The 19,425-nt window shown below is 41.5% G+C and overlaps 1 protein-coding gene across 1 annotated transcript in view; it reads right to left on the reverse strand.

Annotated features, from left to right (window-relative positions):
• Window positions 1-19,425, reverse strand: part of HDAC7 (histone deacetylase 7) — a 459,678-nt gene that overhangs the window by 247,921 nt on the left and 192,332 nt on the right. The window contains exon 3 of the mRNA XM_040340777.1: window positions 14,932-14,998. Within this exon, the coding sequence (XP_040196711.1) occupies window positions 14,932-14,992 (61 nt within the window). The 5' untranslated portion in view covers window positions 14,993-14,998. The remainder of the gene's footprint in view (window positions 1-14,931; window positions 14,999-19,425) is intronic.

The raw sequence follows: 19,425 nt of genomic DNA on the forward strand, positions 1-19,425 counted from the left end.
GGACCCCGCCGGCGGCTGTGTCGCTGGACCGTGGAGCAGGTAAGTGTCTGTTTATTAAAAGTCAGCAGCTACACTTTTTGTAGCTGCTGACTTTTAATAAACACCAAAAGGGTGGAACTCCCCTTTAAGACAGCTCTAATAAGGAAACATTACATTTCACATGTCATCCAATTTCTGGTCTCACAAGTCAGATCCTATGTTACATTAGTGTGAACTGAGCCTTAATCGAAAAACATAGCGGTAGGGAAATTAGCTTCTACCCAAAACTAGCATTAGGCCTTGTACACACGACCGAGTTTCTCGGCAAAAACCAGCAAGAAACTTGCTGGGAGATATTTTTTGGCCGAGGAAACCGGTCGTGTGTACATTTTCGTCGAGGAAACTGTCGAGAAACTCGACGAGCCAAAAAAAAAGCATGTTCTCTATTTCCTTGACGGGAATGGAGAAACTTGGCTTGTCGAGTTCCTCGACAGCCTAACAAGGAACTCGATGAGGAAAACGATGTGTTTCGCCCGTCGAGTTTCTCGGTCGTGTGTACGAGACTTTACTGTATCTGTGTACTACTGGGGAAGGGGAATTAGATTGTAAACTCCTTCAGGGGAGGAACTGAATAAAATGGTCTATATGAATTATGGAAAATTGCATGGAAACATTTAAATTCTAGTTAAAAGAAGAAAAAAAAAAAGTCCACTACTGTTTTTTTTTTTTTTTTGGCTTAAAGCTAAACTCAGGAAAAAAAAGTTCTACTTCGAAACTCCATTAATAGAAGTTTATTGCTGCTGAACACTGAGCAGGGGCTTGTAATCTTGCTGCAGGCCACTTGTTATTACTCATATGGATATATATAATCCATTTTTGGACTGTGTTTTGCAAGTTAAACATAAATATAAAAGAGCGCATACTTCCATTAATAAAGGAGATGCTGAAGCCATAGCAGTGTGCCATTTACAATAAACAGGCCAAGAGAACCCATAAAATGATATTAAACAATCTTGTGCTGCAAACAGACTACATGCTTGTCATCAAACGATAGCTTATGGTTATTAATAACCATAAACCTTATATGTGAATTCAAATTAGTGAAAGCTGATCCGCTGTACGAAGATGCATCTATTGTAAAGGAGGATTACAGGCAGGACCAAATTGTAGTAAATACTACAATCACATTACCTTTTTTGCTTTTTTATTTTTGAATGCATTGTTGTAGCAGCAACTAAAGCTTGCTGGTGATATAACCCCATATCTCTATTACACAAGATATAGTTTAAAGGGACACTAAAGGCAGAAATATATATTTTTTTTAAATAACAAACATGTTATACTTACCTCCACTGTGCAGTTCGTTTTGCACAGAGTGACCCGGAACCCGTGTCTTCTGGGGTCCCTCGGGCGGCTGTCTCGGCTCCTCCTCGCAAAAGCTTTCCACATTCATGCGAGCTCCCTCGCATGGTGGAAAGCTTTTGCGAGCGCACTCCCGTGATACATCGGCGGCCATAGCCGCCGACTGTATCACTGGGCCCCGCCCCCCGGCGCGCCGCGTTATCCGCTGTGATTGACAGCAGCGCCAGCCAATGGCTGCGCTGCTATCAATCCGCCCAGCCTAGCCAATCAACGGCCAGGCTGGGAAACCAAGATCATCACATGAACGTGCCCGGCAATTTCGAACGGTCAGGTAAGTAAAACGGGGGCTCGGGGGGGCAGTACCATCGGATGTTTTTTCACCTTAATGCATAGGATGCATTAAGGTGAAAAAACTTTTACCTTTACAGCCCCTTTAATTCCACCATAAAACCTCTCCATTAGCAAAGTGCTGTAATGAGGAGAAAACAGCCAGTTGCAAGCTATCTTCAGCTCAGGAACTACTCCAGCTCCAATATTCTCCAGTTGCGCATAATTATTTCTATATAATAATAATAATAATAATAATAATAATAATATTAACAATAATAATTATATTACATAAATGTATGAGTGATTTTACCTTGAACTCCTAAATTGTTTTAAAAAGTAACTTCACTTATGTTCAGGAAAAAATTATTCCCCTCTGGGTGATCTATGTACATTGCATGCATTTTAACAAACTTTGTTGCAGATTCCTATCTTTTGTTAAGAATAGCGGTTTGTTTGTCTGTGTCCATGTGCTCAATCTGTATTGGAGTGGTTTTTCAATTATCAATCAGCTGCTGCACCTGCAGGAAAGTGGCAAGGTCTGTATCCCTTTAGATGTGATTTCCCTTTGGGAGTATCTCACCAAAAATGACACTTTTGTTGCAAGAGATGCCAAAAATCTGACTTGTATCTTAGTGCAGAGTTCTGTGAAAATCAGTCAGCCAATCACACAAGGAGGAAATTACATTTCTAAGGGGGCATTCTGTACACTATCTGTGCACTGCAGATTGAAAAGGAAAGGTAATTTTTAATAAGATTCTGCCCCCCTGTTGAACTGTATTGCACCTGTGCTGTCCCACCCTCTAAATTGTAAAGTGCTGCACAAACTGTTGGCACTAAATAAATTGTGTATAATAATATAAATAATAACAAAATGATTTATGTCACAATTGTATACGCTATATTATTATTTTTTTATGTGCTCATTTTTGTTATCCTTTAATTACCTTTACCCCATCTAAGAGTATATAGGCTGATGGGTCTAGAACATGAAAAGAAACAGAAGGCACGTGGGCTTAGCGCATTATCCTCAATAAACTGGTATTTATTGTATGCAAGGTGAGTATCATACTCACAAACATAGATTTGGTAAAAGCAGAGCTTTTTTTCTCAGAAAATAGGTTCAGGAACTCAACCACGACCCCGTTCAGATTTCAAAAACAGTAGACGGGTCTTAAAGGGGCATTAAATACCAGGATTGCATTACTTACAGAGTGCAGAGTTCAGGGGAGTTGCACACAGACTGCAGAGCTGTCACTTGTAAACACAGAAACCAAACTTCTGTGTTTACAAGTGATTGTGGTGAGAAGGCACCAAAGGGTCTGAGCCAGAGGTGGTGGAACTGAGTTCCCCCAAGTTCCCCCTGAAAAAAAGCCCTGGGTAAAAGCATATCAAATAAAACCAAGGAATTTCCAAGCTCAACTTACCAACCAGCCTGCAACCAACGCAAATTGGCACATAATTATGACGTGGAAGGAAAATGATAAATGGTTTTCAATTTTTTTTTTCAGACGGAAGCTTGACTTGCATACACACAGTCACACCAAATTCCCGACTGTCAAGAATGCAGTGACGTACAACACTACGACGAGCCGAGAAAAATGAAGTTTCAAATTGTTTCTGAGCATGCATGTTTTTTCCCCGTCAGAATTCCATACAGACAAACGGAATTTCCGATAGGAATTTTTTTTTCCGTCTGAAAAATAGAGAACATGTTCTCTATCTAAGTCCGTCGGAATTTCCGACGGAAAAAGTCAGATGGGGTATACACACGGTCGAAATATCCGATGAAAAGCTCCCATTAGAGTCTGCAAAGACTTGAGACTGGGGTGGAGGTGCCAGCAGGACAACGACCCTAAACATACAGCCAGATCTACAATGGAATGGTTTAGATCAAAGCATATTCATGTATTAAAATGGCCCAGTCAAATTCCAGCCCTAAACCTAATTGAGAATCTTCGGCAAGACTTAAAAATTGTTGTTCACAGATGCTCTCCATCTAATCTGACAGAGTTTGAGTTATTTTGCAAAGAAAAAAGTGCCATGTTGTGTTGGTTTATCACATAAAATATATTTACAATTTTGGTCGTAAAATGACAAAATGCGGAAATTTCAAGGGGTATGAATACTTTTTGAAGGCACTGTATGCAAAAAGTATTAGTGGTCCTCTCTTTATTTGCAACATATATGCTCCTAAGCAGCTATACCAAATTCCTCATTAACCCCCTTAGCGGTATTCCAGAGTCTGGCTCGGGGGGAATTTTTTATACCAAAAGCGGTATCCCCGAGCCTGACTCGAGATTGCATTGCAGGATACAGGGGGAAGTTACTTACCTTGTCCCTGGATCCTGCGATGCCCCCCCCCCCCCCGCTGTGTGTGCGGGCTCCTCCGCTGTCTCCTCGCTCGATTCACAGTGGCGCCGAGCTCCCTTCCCTGCGACGTTATGACGCACAGGGGCGGAGTTCGGCGCCAAATTCAAAAAGTGAAAAACACAATACACATACAGTATACTGTAATCTTACAGATTACAGTACTGTATGAAATAAATACACACCCCCTTTGTCCCTAGTGGTCTGCCCAGTGTCCTGCATGCACTTTTATATTATAAAAACTCTTCTTTCTGCCTGGAAACTGGAGATTGTCCATAGCAACCAAAAAGTGTCCCTTTATGTCAAAAGTGATTTTAGAGCAGCTAGAAAACAGCGATAATAAATTAGAATCACTTGCAGAATTGAGCGATAGCGATTTGTGGGGAAATTCATCATCAAACAATAAAAATAATGACAGCGACAATTCTGCAACTGAGCAAATTTCAGTGTTTTTGATTTGATTACATTATTGAATCATTTTTATTATAATTACATTATTATTTGTTATAATTATGTATAGTTATTTATTATATTATAATTTATGATTTTGTGTTTCAAACTTTATCATACCAGAGATGTCTACTAGACTCTTCTTTGGACAGATTTAAGTGATTTATTGCAGGCCTACAGTATAAAACGCCAAATTTCCATGCAAAATAATTGTACCGCTTTTGGTACAAAATTCCAGACATAATCATACCGCCAGGGAGGTTAATTGCACACAGGAAAAAAAAATCCCATAGCATACAGACATACAGTACATTAGACAATAGCAATTTGTTATCATCTCTAAGCACTTTACTAGGTTTATGTTTGTTTTATGTCTATGCACAGCAAGGGGCCTGTTCCATTATGGAAAAAGCCCCTATAGGGGAGCTATTCATTAACCTGCGATCTGTTTGGGAAACTATACTGGGAGTAATAAAGAAAAGAGTACAACAGATATGAACTTACTGTATGTCTGCAATTTCTTTATAACGTCTGAGTGTTCAATGTGTTACATTTTTACCTTTCAGTTTACATTTCTTTCAATATATATACAGCTTTTGTTATTTATAATCACCCCTGTATTGCTACATAACAGTGAGTTAGATCATTAAGGACAGAACAGTCAAGGTTACAGCGGAGATAAAAAGAAATTGAATAGAGTTAAGTATTTTGAAGTGTCGTTTACCTTTGTTGGGTCTGTTCATCTGTCAGCCACTCGACTGCTACCCACAACCCTCACCTATGTGTGAGCTTGTTACTGTATGTCTATCTGGGAGCTGGTTCAAACCAACCTATGTCTTTCTGCTTTCTGCTGGTATATTTTCTTAAGCAGTTTGTGGTCTGACAGACACAGTTTGAACGTGAATGTACCTTAGAGTTTTCTTTCTCAGTATTATTTCCATGATGGGTTTCGAAATTACCTTCTACTTGACACCACGTCTATCTCCATTACTTAAAAAAGAGACCACCAAAAAAGTGTAATCTTTTTTGTGAGATGAAATCATTTAATGATATATGTTGCAATTGCAACGTCTTCCTGTATACTCTTATTGCCAGTCTTTCAGGTTGATTTAGCATGATACAGAGAGAAGTGTTGTACCGTACCCAGTAGTGTATTTAGGTTTTGTGCTGCCCTAGTCCTGACTAAACTCATGCCGCTCCTAATTTAAATATCACCCACCAAAAGTAAACTCAACTGGATTATGATTAATGATAAACTCTCCCATATGCTTTGTAATAATACTAAGAAATTTAACAAAATATGGGATCCATGGATCAACTATATTTCGATTCCCTAGGGAACTCCGGGATGACCCTCCCCCCTTTTTATTTTTTTTCTCTTTCTCTCTTCTTCTTTCACTCTTTTCTTCCCCCTTTTTTTTTTCTTTTCTTTTTCTCTCTCCTGTTGCTTCTTTTCTCAAAAAAAAAATGTATGCAATACAGATGCTTATATTTGAGGCCTTTTGTAATATTACTTCATGTTTTGCTGTTGCGCGAACTGGAGGATGTGTGTTATGGCCATATTTTCTAGATCTTTGTATTGCTATGTTGCTTAGTTTAACCAATGTGTCTGTCTACATTGGAACTTGTTTTTCTTTAACCACTTACCCCCCGGACCATATTGCTGCCCAAAGACCAGAGTACTTTTTGCGATTCGGGACTGCGTCGCTTTAACAGACAATTGCGCGGTCGTGCGACGTGGCTCCCAAACAAAATTGGCGTCCTTTTTTTCCCACAAATAGAGCTTTCTTTTGGTGGTATTTGATCACCTCTGCGGTTTTTATTTTTTGCGCTATAAACAAAAATAGAACGACAATTTTGAAAAAAATGAATATTTTTTACTTTTTGCTGTAATAAATATCCCCCAAAAATATATAAAAAAACATTTTTTTTCCTCAGTTTAGGCCGATACGTATTCTTCTACATATTTTTCGTAAAAAAAAATCGCAATAAGCGTTTATTGATTGGTTTGCGCAAAAGTTATAGCGTTTACAAAATAGGGGGTATTTTTATGGCATTTTTATTAATATTTTTTTTACTAGTAATGGCGGCGATCAGCGATTTTTTTTTTGGTATTGCGACAATATGGCGGACACTTCGGACATTTTTGACACATTTTTGGGACCATTGGCATTTTTATAGCGATCAGTGCTATAAAAATGCATTAGATTACTATAAAAATGCCACTGGCAGTGAAGGGGTTAACACTAGGGGGCGGGGAAGGGGTTAAGTATGCCTGGGTGTGTTCTTACTCTGGGGGGGGGGTGGCCTCACTAGGGGAAACACTGATCCTCGGTTCATACAGTGTATGAACCGAAGAAAAGCATTTCCCCTGCTGACAGGAACGAGAGCTGTGTGTTTACACACACAGCTCCCGTTCCCCGCTCTGTACCGAGCGATCGCGTGTGCCCGGCGGCGATCGCGCCCGCCGGGCACACGCACGGGAGTCGGGGGCGAGCGGGGGGCGCGTGCGCGCGCCTCCGGCGGCACGCGTGCGCCCCTAGTGGCGGCTAAAAGGTAGGACGTCATAATACGTGATCTCGCCTAGGAGAGCCACCTTGTGGACGTATTATGACGGTGCGGCGACGGCAAGTAGTTAATAAAAAATAAATTGAAATATAAATATCACCCACCCGTTCCTGTCAAGGCCACACCCCTTTCTGTATAAGATCCGCCCTGAAATTTTCAAGTGGGGTCACTAGTTCTTAGGGCATGGGGGGGGCATTGGATTCCCTTAATTTACATAGATTTTCTCTCACTTCCTGTTTGGCTATGGTGCAGGAAGTGAAGGGAAATCTCTGCAATGGGACAGGGATGGTAAAAAATAAACAGGGGGCTATAACCCTCCCTTACTCTATCCAAAATGAAAAAAAGCACACATTTTTGATAATTTTATGGAGAGGATTAACAAGATATAACCATGCCAATGGTGCAACAGAAAACATAGCACAGTGAGGAAGGTTTGTGTTCCAGGAAGATAGGACAGTCAAACTTAGAGCTTGCGTTACACTAATACTGCCCGGCAGGGATGGTTTCCGTGCTGCCCTCCTGCAAAATGCTGCCCTAGGCCTGGGCCTTGTTGGCCTAGGCCAGGATACAGCGTTGATCGTACCCCAAAACAACCAACTACCAATCAACTTTTAACAGTTTATTATTACTTGGAATTAGAAAAACTGGTGGCTGGTACATTTTTGTGGATAGCTACAGTTCTGTTTTTTTTGTCAGCAAACTCAGTCTTTAGTTAAAAAGACAGCCCACCCGAAACTGATATTTCCGATATAGTTGGTGTCTGGTGGTCTGAATCGGTCACTGGGTTCTCACAGTTATTAAAAGAGGGGGGGTTGGTTGGATAGTCAAACACTGATATCTTCCTACCATAATTCCTGATTATTTTTCTGTCCAACTGGACTTTTAGGTGTTTGTACCCACATTTGTGTGTTTCAGTGTATTCTGTTGTATTCTTTGTAATATAAAAAAACTTTTAAAACCCAACTGGAAGACAGGGAACTCTCCTAATGACCACAGCAGATCCCGGAATAAGAACAGACATCTTGCATACAAGAAATGTAATAAACTGTCAGGTGGTTGAATGCCAGTTCATTTTTAGTACATTTTTGCTTATTGGGATTCAATGCCTATTGAGTCCTTAAAAAAAATCATATATTTACCCATCTTTACTCTGGTGAGATCTTTGCTGAACAGCTTGCTCAGAGCTGACCAGCCCATTCACGGTCTGGCCCAGGTCCTCACACATGTACACTATGATCACCATTCATTCCTATAAAACGTCTGTATAGTACTGGGATGGTCTTTCCATTGGAATGAATTGACATTGCAGCAGATAAGTGAAGATGGACCCAGGCCTGACAGTGTCCTGCTTACATCTGGGCTTCTTGGCAAGATATCTGCCCTTGTTCATTTGTGTATGAGGCCACCTAACTGTATTTAGAAAACAGATGCACCATTGGTAGATGTGTGCTGGTGTTGTTTATATGTAAATGGATTAGAAGAAAGGACATGCTCCTGCAAGATCCCTCCTATGTCCAGCCATCCAGGCACACCTTCCTAAGCTTCTGGATGGAGGTGAGCATATTGATGGCATGACTGGCACCCAACTGAACAATGTACTGACATTAATCATTGCATGGGGAAAAGGGGGTTTAAGAACTCATTAGTCAAACCATAAAGCACCTTTAATCAGAATTTGCTATCAATAATGCATTATTAAAATTTCCCTTGGATGTTTAAAGTGAACACAGCTTCACAGCAAAATAAACCTTCACTTTGATAAGTGGAAACCCAGTACTTATTTAGTTAACCAACTCTAGTGATATATCCCTTGGTAGGGTGGAAACTGGCAGGGGTGGAATGTGCCCCAGGCGCCGCATTGAGAGGGGTGTTGTTGTTCCCATGCCACCCTGTCACACTTGTTACAGCGCTGCAGGGGTGGGGGACATGGAACACGGGCAGCAGAAAGAGGAGGGGCAGTGGAGGTGGCATTTACCAGCTTACTAGAGCTGATCACCTGTATTTTCCTTTGCCAACCGCTGATAGCCAGTATTCAGCAGCTACAGGAGGAAAATACAACCAATTTCTTCTAGTAAATGCCACCCCCACAGCCCCTCCTCTCTTTCTGCTGCCCGTGTCCGTGTCCCCCCCCCCCTGATCTACAGTGCTGTAACAGGGAGTAGACAGGTTAGGAATCTTCTGCCACTGCCCTACTGACACCAACCTACTGACACGTCCAATGCTCTCCTGACACCATTCACTGCCTTACTAACACAAACCTACTGGCATTTACACTGTTCTACTGACACCATTTACTGCTCTACTGACACCATCTACTGCTCTACTGACACCATTCACTGCTCTACTGATACTGTCCACTGCCCTACTGACACCAACTTCTGCCCTCCTAACACTGTCCACACACCTACCACTGCCCTACTGACACCAACTTCTGCCCTCCTAACACTGTCCACACACCTACCACTGTCCTACTGACACAGTCCACTTTTAAAGTAGGCTAAATTAATATTTTTACATGGACATTTGTTTTATTATTCTTAACATATTTTATAGGTACAAGAATGCTTTTGTTTTATTTAACCATGTCTCTTTAAGCCCCTTCCACTGTTAACACAATTTGGCCACAACCACTGTTCCGCACGGCACACTACGCCCCCCTAATTCGCTATGGAAGTGAGGTTCAACGCTTCATTCAAACCTCATCTATGTGGTGATCGCGTAAGTCTTCACGCTACATGTGCAGTGAGTCGCTATTACCAAGACTTTGAAATAACTAATATACTGTATAAATATTACCACCCTAAGGCTTAATTATGTATTTATTACACTTGAACTTCTTTCTCTGGGCAGGAGACTGAGAGTATGTGGATGGAGAAATTCTCTCTCGTGTGTGTGGGGGAGGGGGCATCTCGTGTGTGTGGGGGAGTCTTTGCCCCGGGTGAAAGAATGTCTAGCTTCACCACTGTCGCTTGGATTAGCATGATGGCCAGGAAAGCCACTTCTAAAGTACAGGTCAGCCATTTCCATATAGGTTTCCTTTAAAGTATTTGTCAGGGAAAATATAAAAAGAAAACATATCCAGCACATCTATTCAATACATTAAAAATTTTTGCTCTGGGAACATGGCTACATCAACAGGAACTGCCCCTGAAAGCATGTGTGAGAGCTGATTAGAGGAAACACACAGAAGAACTGTGTTCTGAATAGACAAGCTCTGTGCTGAACTCTCCTCCCCAACACAAATGTATCTAATGTGTCGGGAAAATTTCTCAGAAGTGACTCATGCTGACAACAGAGGAACAAAGCACCAAAGAGAAACGGCACTTAAAGCTTTGGAGAGAGACAAGTAAACACTACAGATAGACTTCTTGATGACGTCAATACAGTGAAACGTACATAGAAGCGTGGACTTGTCACTTCCGGGTCCTGTATGTGACATCCATCTTTAAAGTATATCCAGAACGAGACGAGGATCCGCACGCTGCCGTGATTTTAATATAGCAACCTGCACATGCTGTAGACACCTTAGTGCTGGGCATAACACAGTCACATGTGAGTGCAATCTATGTCAATTTTTAAACCATTTTTAACCACTTCAGCCCCAGAAGGTTTTACCCCCTTCCTGACCAAAGCCCTTTTTACAATTTGGCACTACGTTGCTTTAACTGGTAATTGCGCAGTCTTATACTAAATCATATGTTGTATTCGGTCATGATGTTATATCACATTCTTTTACTTATCAAGATGTTTTATAGCGCTTTGTTCATTTACTTAAGTTTACACTTTTTTAAGGGGCAGCTGTCATTTGTTATAAAACATCACTTCAGGCAACACATTCAACCCACATTTGTTTTCACTACAGATATACTTACTGTATGTTCTTTGTTCAGATTTCATGTTTACAACCACTTTGAGGCTCCATGCACACTAGCATTTTTTAAGCTCCTAGAAGCTAAATAGTGTTATGCAGTGTGTCCATCCACAATACTTTAGGCTATTAGCATTTTTTTGAGCTTCAGCATCTAGGATTAGAAAAAAAAAAACGCTAAATGCTTCTAGATGCTACTAAAATGCTACTAACAGCTTTTTTTTTTTTTGGGCTATTTTTTTGTACTGCAACATCGGTAATAAAATGCTAATGCTCCTAAAAGCTTTTAAATACTCCTTAACCACTTTAAGAGCGGGTCTATTTTTCAGACTTGTTGGGCCTGATCCACAGCCGCCGAGCGCAACTTAAAGCGGGAGTTCACCCATTTAAAAAAAAAAAAAAAAATCTCCCCTTAGCTTCCTGCTCGTTCGGTCTAGGGGAATCGGCTATTTATATTAAAATATGTGCAGTACTTACCCGTTTTCGAGCTGCATCTTCTTCCGTCGCTTCCGGGTATGGGTCTTCGGGAGCGGGCGTTCCTTCTTGATTGACATTCTTCCGAGAGGCTTCCGACGGTCGCATCCATCGCGTCACTCGTAGCCGAAAGAAGCCGAACGTCGGTGCGGCTCTATACTGCGCCTGCGCACCGACGTTCGGCTTCTTTCGGAAAATCGTGACGCGATGGATGCGACCGTCGGAAGCCTCTCGGAAACCTGTCAATCAAGAAGGAACGCCCATTCCCGAAGCCCATACCCGGAAGCGACGGAGAGGATGCGTCTCGTAAACGGGTAAGTACTGCACATATTTTAAAATAAATAGCCGATTCCCCTAGTAATAACGAGCAGGAATCTAAGGGGGAAAAGTGCCCTCTAAGGGTGAACCCCCGCTTTAACTTTTCAGAGTTAAGTTACACTGCCGCAAATCTCCCAAGTTAGGTGCCGATCGACAAAGCACTTACCTGGAAATTTGCGCCGGTGTAACTTAACTCCGTCCGGCGCAAGGTGTTCCTAATACAAATGGGCGACTCCCATTTAAATTAGGCGCGCTCCCACGCTGCACGTACTGCGCATGCTCCGTCGGGTAACTTACCCGACGTGCATTGCGCTAACTGACGTCGCTCCGACGTCATTTGCTTAGACGTTAACGTAAATGGCGTCCAGTGCCATTCACGAACGTCTTACGCAAACGACGTAGAATTTCAATTTCGACGCGGGAACGACGGCCATACTTAACATGGCTTAAGAGAGCTAGGGCTGAGCCCTAATTTTACGCGGCGTAACTCGACTTAAACTACGTAGAATTAGCGCGACGGGCCCGTCGGAACGTTCGTGGATCGCCGTAAGTGTTCATTTGCATATTCTAGGCCGGCCGCAATGGCCTCGCCACCTAGCGGCCGGCCTAGAATTGCATCCTAAGATCCGGCAGTGTAATTCAATTACACATGCCAGATCTTCTCCCTAACTATGGAAAACTGATTCTGTGGATCAGTTCCATAGTTAGGACCAGGGATACGACGGAGTAACAGCAGTTACTCCGTCGTATCTCTTTTGAGGATTTGGCCCGTTGTTTACAAGTTAAAATAATTTTATTTATTTTTTGCTAGAAAATTACTTAGAAAAAATATATATAATGTTTGGGCGTTCTAACACCCTAGAAAATAAAAAGGCGGTTGTTACAATACTTTCTATCACACTGTATTTGTGCAGCGGTCTTACAAGTGCACTTTTTTGGGAAAAAAATACACTTTTTTTAATTAAATAATAAGACAACAGTAAAGTTAGACCAATTTGTTTTATATTGTGAAAGATGATGTTACGCTGAGTAAATTGATACCCAACATGTCACACTTCAAAATTGCACCCGCTCGTGGAATGGCGACAAACTTTTATCCTGAAAAATCTCCATATGCAACATTTAAAAAGTTCTACAGGTTGCATGTTTTGTTACAGAGGAGGTCTAGGGCTAGAATTATTGTATCACTCATTCGTATTACAAGGAATGTAACCATCCCTTGTAATAGTAAAAAAGCATGACAGGACCTCTTAAATTTGAGATCTGGGATCTTACCTTCGATCTCATATTTACACTTAAGTGCAATAAAAAAATAAAAAAAATAGTTTGACACTTTTTTTTCCATTTAAGAGCTATGGGCGGAAGTAATATTTTGGCATCACCTCCGCCCTGAAATTGTATGGAGCAGAGCGGGGGCCATCTTCCCCTCACTCAGCTCCATACCCAACATGGAAGAGGACGCAATCGCCTCCGCCTGCGGCTCCGGTAATCGGCGGAGGGCACCGGGAGCCCCCTCTCCCGCCCCCAAAAAAAGTGAACTCGTGGTGAATCTGCCGCTGGGACCACTTTTATCTGAAAGCAGTCCGCCTGCTGAAGAAGTGGATGCTGGGATTATGACAGCTAGCTGCTGCCTTAACAACGATATTCCACTTCGGTAAGTGGTTGAAGCTACTAAAATGCTATTAAAAGCTGGCACAAAAATGCTATTATCAGCATTTTTCATCCAGCAATTTTTTTCTAGGTTTTTTTGAGCTTATGAAAATCGCCAGTGTGCATGGAGCTTGAGGGCCAGTGTGCATGGAGCCTTGCGGTTTCACTTCCTGGTTCCCTACTGTGCGATCCCACTTTGTCTTCTGGGACCTGTGTGTCTCCCAGAAGACAGCGGGGGGACTAAGTAGGTGCCGCACGTGGCGTAGGTCACCGCGGTGACCTATGCTCGGAAGTTGGAGCAGATACCTGGACTGCACAGGTAAATAAGAACAAAAGATGATCAGGACAGCCGCACTCCAATCCAACGTAACTATAATGTAAAAAACTGGAAACAGGCACTACAAGTCACAGCAACGAAGCCTAGCACAGCTGACGTGTTTCACAATAACTTCAGCGTTTACTCTATAGCTGAGCTATGAGTAAATGCTGAAGTTCGTGTGAAACATGTCTGCTGTCCTAGGTTCTGTTGCTGTGACTTGTAGTGCCTGTTTCCATTTTTTTACATTAAAATTACGTTGGATTGGAGTGCGGCTGTCCTGATCATCTTTTGTTCTTATTTGCCATGTGCATTGCTAGCACCCTTAGTTCCTGAAAAGAAGATTGCACCCAGGGCTCTCGTCCTGCGGGAACGCGTGGGAACGGAGTTCCTGCACTTTTTTCACAGCAGGAACTCAGTTCCCTTTGCAGGACTAGAGCAGCCGAGAGCAGCCAAGCCAATCCTTCACTAAGCGGCGATGCCCAGCTCGAGTCACTGTCAGGGGCAGGCGAACCTTCGTAATCCTTTATGTTACTGGCCGCTTCCTGTATATGAATTCATCGGGTAGTGTGCGGGTATTCCGTCACTTCCTCGATGCCGCAATGTCTCCTGGGAGCTTTTGTCATTGTTCCCAGGAGACATTTCAGAGGTCTGCCGCGAGTTATCGCAGCATCTAGAAAGAACTTGCTTAAAAAAACATGCGGTTTAGTAATTATGCATATGAGCGTATCATTTTTTTTTTTTTTGGTGGGGGAGTGGATCTTGGGTGGGAGTTCCCACACTTTTTTCCCCAGGATTTGACCCCTGATTGCACCCAACAAGACCTGCCTGGAGCGGCAATCTCTGTCTCTTTATAGTTCTTGGATTGCACAGGTATCTGCTCCTCCCTCCCCCCTGAAAGGTGCCAAATGTGACACTGGGGGGGGGGGGGGAGCAGAAGTTCCACTCTGCTTTAAGTTAAAACAGCCAATTAGAATTTATCTTACACAGATCTGACATCTGAATAGTACTTTATACTGAATATACCTAAAAAGCCAAGTTCATTATGAGTGTTTAGTGATCCTTAGCAATTAATTAAAAATTGACTTTTGTCTACAGTGAAATGTAAAAGGTTACCCGAGGTTAATTCACATCACTTGCTCTTTGCACTATTCCTCTCAATTTTCTATACGTCAGTCATACTTAATTTGTACTATATCGTCTTAGCTTCATGGCATCTGCAGATAATCAACGAAAGATTGGTACTTACTGAAACAATACGCTAGTCCATGAACCTCGGTTTTCAGTTTTACAGGCTCTTTTTTACGCATATATATCTGAAAAAAAAACAGATGTTGGATGTTATACATTATCTATCAAGTATCAAAAAAAAACATAGTATTATACACACAGTGGTCGTTATACAATGTATATGCCTAGTGATAAAGGTATGAGTGCAATTGCACACATGCTGTAAGACTGGATTCACACCTAGGCATTTTTAGTGCTTTTTCGCATATTGCAGATTTGCATATAACATGGTTTCCCATGGAACGCGCTCTGTAGTAAAACTCTGCAAAATGCAAAAAGCATAAAAAATGTGTGAATTCAGCCTAAATGACAATTTTGACAATTATGTAATTTGCCTACAAAAACAAAAGTTAATGATTGTTTATTTAGTAAATCAACCACAACATGTCTAAAAATGATCTACACAATTATCACCCTCTACAGATTACAGAACCATGATAGCTTTATACTTAATTACTGGAAAAACTGCATTCCTAAAATAGCATAACATACAATAACCCGATTCTAATTTTGTGACTTCTACAGCACTTTTTGTGATATATATATATATATATATATATGGGTGCTTTATAATGTGAAACTCCAACTTTGCTAAAATAAAAATTCCCCCTAAGTGAACTGTGTATATGTGCAAACCACAGCAGTGGAGTTGTTTTACTGTTTCAGAATAAGTTCCATGTAAGATGTTCTGCATTAATTCACACGCCCAGTTGTTTTTTAGACCTATCACACTTCCTGTGTTAGCTCTCCCTCACGGTATTAAGTCTTTGGAAGAGTAGCGTTGTCACTCTAGTATAAAATGAGTGTTAGGACTACAGAACACCTCCTACCAGTGGCGGCTGGTGTTTTTTTTTGGGGGGGGGGGGCGCAAACAACCACCCCCCTCGGATTTCAATACAGTTCTGTTATCTGCAGCTGGACTCAGTGTTTACTGCCTTCACACCACGCTGCATCTCCCCACACACTTGAGTTCCTCAGCAATAAACACATCTTTTGTTTCCACAAGGTTGGAAGAACACAATTGTCTAAAATATATACGTAAGCTGAAGCATTACCAGTAACCTTCACAGGAAAGTCTTAATAATTTGGCATACATAATACCTTTGCTATAAGTACGGTATATGTTTATACTATTAATCCTGAAACTTTTATTAATAATTTATAGACTTGTGCATTCGTTTTAGTCCGAATGCATTTTCGTCCGAATTTCAGGTATTTTTGTTATTGTTTTAACAAACAAAAATTAACGCACAGAATCCGATAGATCCGACATAAAAAAATGCTTTGTTTGCGTTGCCACAGCAGTTCGATATAGATAGGAGATTCGACATGATGCTGACAATAGCAATCTGTGTCTATCGAATCTGCAGTCGAATGTGCCTAACCTTAACTCTATTAGTCCAAGATTATTCTACATAGATAGGAAAGATTCGACATAGAGAGAAAAGATTCAACATTATAGAGACAGTGTTGGGGTAGACCATTCGACATGAATGACCAAGATTTAACGAAGCAGCAAAAAACATACAATGTCAAATCTGTCATTGAAGACTTATGGTGTCTGTCGAAAGTTCTAAGAAGATTCGACAAGCAGCAAAACTGTACGACGCCGCAATCATACATTTCTGGTCAAATGTTTCGCCAATAGGCTATAGAAGAATTCGAATGTTGGTTGACTAGTAATAATAATTTATAAAAATAATTATTACTAGTCATACAACATTAGAATTCTTCTATAGCTTGTAGGTGGAACATTCGACCGGAAATGTACGATTGCGGCATCGTACAGTTTAGCTGCTCCGTCGAATCTTCTTAGAACATTCGACGGACACCATCAGCCTTCAATGACAGATTCGACCTTAATTAATTCGGATTTTCGGACTAATGCATTTTTAACGAAACAAAATAAATAAAAACAAATTTTGGGAGTAACTAAATACATTTATTTTTCGGACGAAAATTAAATTCTGAAACAAAATATTTCAGTGTGCACATGTCTAATAATTTATATTGTTAAAATTGAGGCTAGATTTCATGGTTTAAACTTGTGTTTGGTACTGGTATTAATTAAGTGCAAGTTTAAGTAAATGTTTTGCTTAGTTGGGTACAATTTGCTGATACGTAGTAAAATTCCTTGATGTCTCCAGGTACAAACAGCCGGGTGACCATTTTGTGGGTCACCTTACAGCCTGGCTGACAGGGCCCCCCTATACAGCCTGCATGACAGGGCTGGCCCATCCCACGGGGTTACCAACTGTCAGAAAATTTGCAAACATTTTGTGAAATCCGTAATTTTTGCAAAGATTATGGATTTTACAAAGTGTTCGTAAATTGGCTGACAGTTGACAACCCCCAACTCACACAGAAAGGAGACTTGAAATACCTTTGCACACACCATCCACATCTCCCAGCAATTAAATAAAAGCTCCCTGGACCTCATCAGTTCAGGAACAGGCCCCAGGAATAGAGAGAGGATTGTTGTCGGCTCCCGACAATTAAAGTTCTGGCCTGCCCCAGTGGATTAATCAGTGGTGGCTGGTTGGTTTTTCATTTTGGGGGGGCAAAAAAGCACCCCTCCTCTGGGTGGCTGGCAGTATGGCACTGACAGCACCCCCCCTCAGGAGGTCGGTGGCATGGCACTGGCAACCTCCCCACCCGGGCGGCCGACGGTCAGATACCTACCCGATCTAGGGCTGGCAGGCTGTGGTGTCCTCTCCTTCTTTCCTGGGGTGTGGGCAGTGGCTCCGGTGTCCGCTCTTACCACGGCTTCCTTCCGCTGTATGTCTCCTCTCTGTTCCTCTTAAGTGGTAGGCATCCAATAGGATCGCCTGATGCTTTGGCAAATCGGGAAACAGGTCTCACCACCTAAATCCTGATTGACAGGGAGGAACTTTAGTGTGAAAATAGTGAAAATTCATTCACTATGGTTACACAACTGAGTGGAATAGGGGTGCAGTGCTCTGGCAGCACACTTCTATGCGAATAAAGTAATTTGTTTTTGCTCTAGGCCCTTCAATTTCATTTCATTTCAGTTTCTAAATGGTTACTGCTCTGGGTCCTAGTTCACATCTAAAGGCCATACCTTATTCAACTGTCAGCCTGTAACTTGACCTCAGACTCTATACAGAGTTCTATGAGAGAGGAAGTGAGACAGTTAGAGGTGTAGGGGAATGAGGATTCTGAGAAATAATGACTACAACCTGTCCGTTGCAATGATACCAATGGCAGCAGAAATATATGGAGAAGTTATTTAGTAGCAAAAAGTTACAAATAGCTTCTATGTTTTATCAGTATTTTATTTTTATCACAGCCAGAACGTAAATGATAAATGCACATGTGCAGCCTGAACTACATTCACATTAGCAGGGAAGCTTGTCAACAGATTAACAATTCGTTTACAATTTTCTATTAAAGATAGTGGAGTGTGGGTTACACATACATTGAGACAAGCTGCAGGAGTGAGGAAATTATAAAGGGTATAGTGCCAAGCAGGCTGTACGGATAACTAACATTTGGATATTTGGATGCACATTTGGCTCAAGGGCATGGAGAAATTATGTTTTCATATATTTTGGTTTGTAATTAAAGTGAGATATGTAGATACCTTCTCTTTTGTTAACTGGAATCTTGTTGGTTCCCTTTAAGCCCACCTCACCATAACCTTTCTGATTATATTATCTTGTTGGTCCAAAAGCTCTATTTTATAGGAACCATAGTTTCCATATACTGCATGGCCAACTAGTCTGTAAAGGCTGTGTCAAATAAAAGGACACATACAGCGTACTAGGGTAAATGGCTACTAGGGATGAGCAAAGGTTTGATCTGAACTTGAGTTCAGACTGAACCCAGAAGGAAGCTGTCACTCAACCCAAGTTTGGACCAAACCAATGCTTCTGCCTAACAACTACCTGAAAAGACCTAACAAAGTTTTTAAGGCAATCTGCAAATAAGCTATGTCCCCTTGAAAGCTGTTACAATAAACAACAGGAAGTCAGAAAATATATAAACCAATATAAAATATATTAGCACATAAAATCAATCACTGGTGCGCAGACCCTCCCTTAACTGTTCCCATAAAGTTGGGAGCATGAAATTGTCCAAAATGTCTTGGTATGCTGACGCCCTAAGAGTTCCCTTCAACCCATGAAAAACAACCCCACACCATAATCCCCCCTCCACCAAATGATTTGGACCAGTGCATAAAGCAAGGTCTATAAAGACATAGATGAGCGAGTTTGGGGTGGAGGAACCTGACTGACCTGCACCTTAACCCAATAGAACACCTTTGGGATGAATTAGAGCAGAGACTGCGAGCCAGGCCTGACCTCACAAATGCGCATCTGGAAGAATCTTCAAACATTCTCATAGACACACTCCTAAACCTTGTGGACAGCCTTCCCAGAAGATTTGAAACTGTTATAGCTGCAAAAGGAGGGCCAACTCAATAATGAAC

The sequence above is a fragment of the Rana temporaria genome, chromosome 2 (genome assembly GCF_905171775.1).
Source record: "Rana temporaria chromosome 2, aRanTem1.1, whole genome shotgun sequence".
In the NCBI taxonomy this organism is placed as follows: domain Eukaryota; kingdom Metazoa; phylum Chordata; class Amphibia; order Anura; family Ranidae; genus Rana; species Rana temporaria.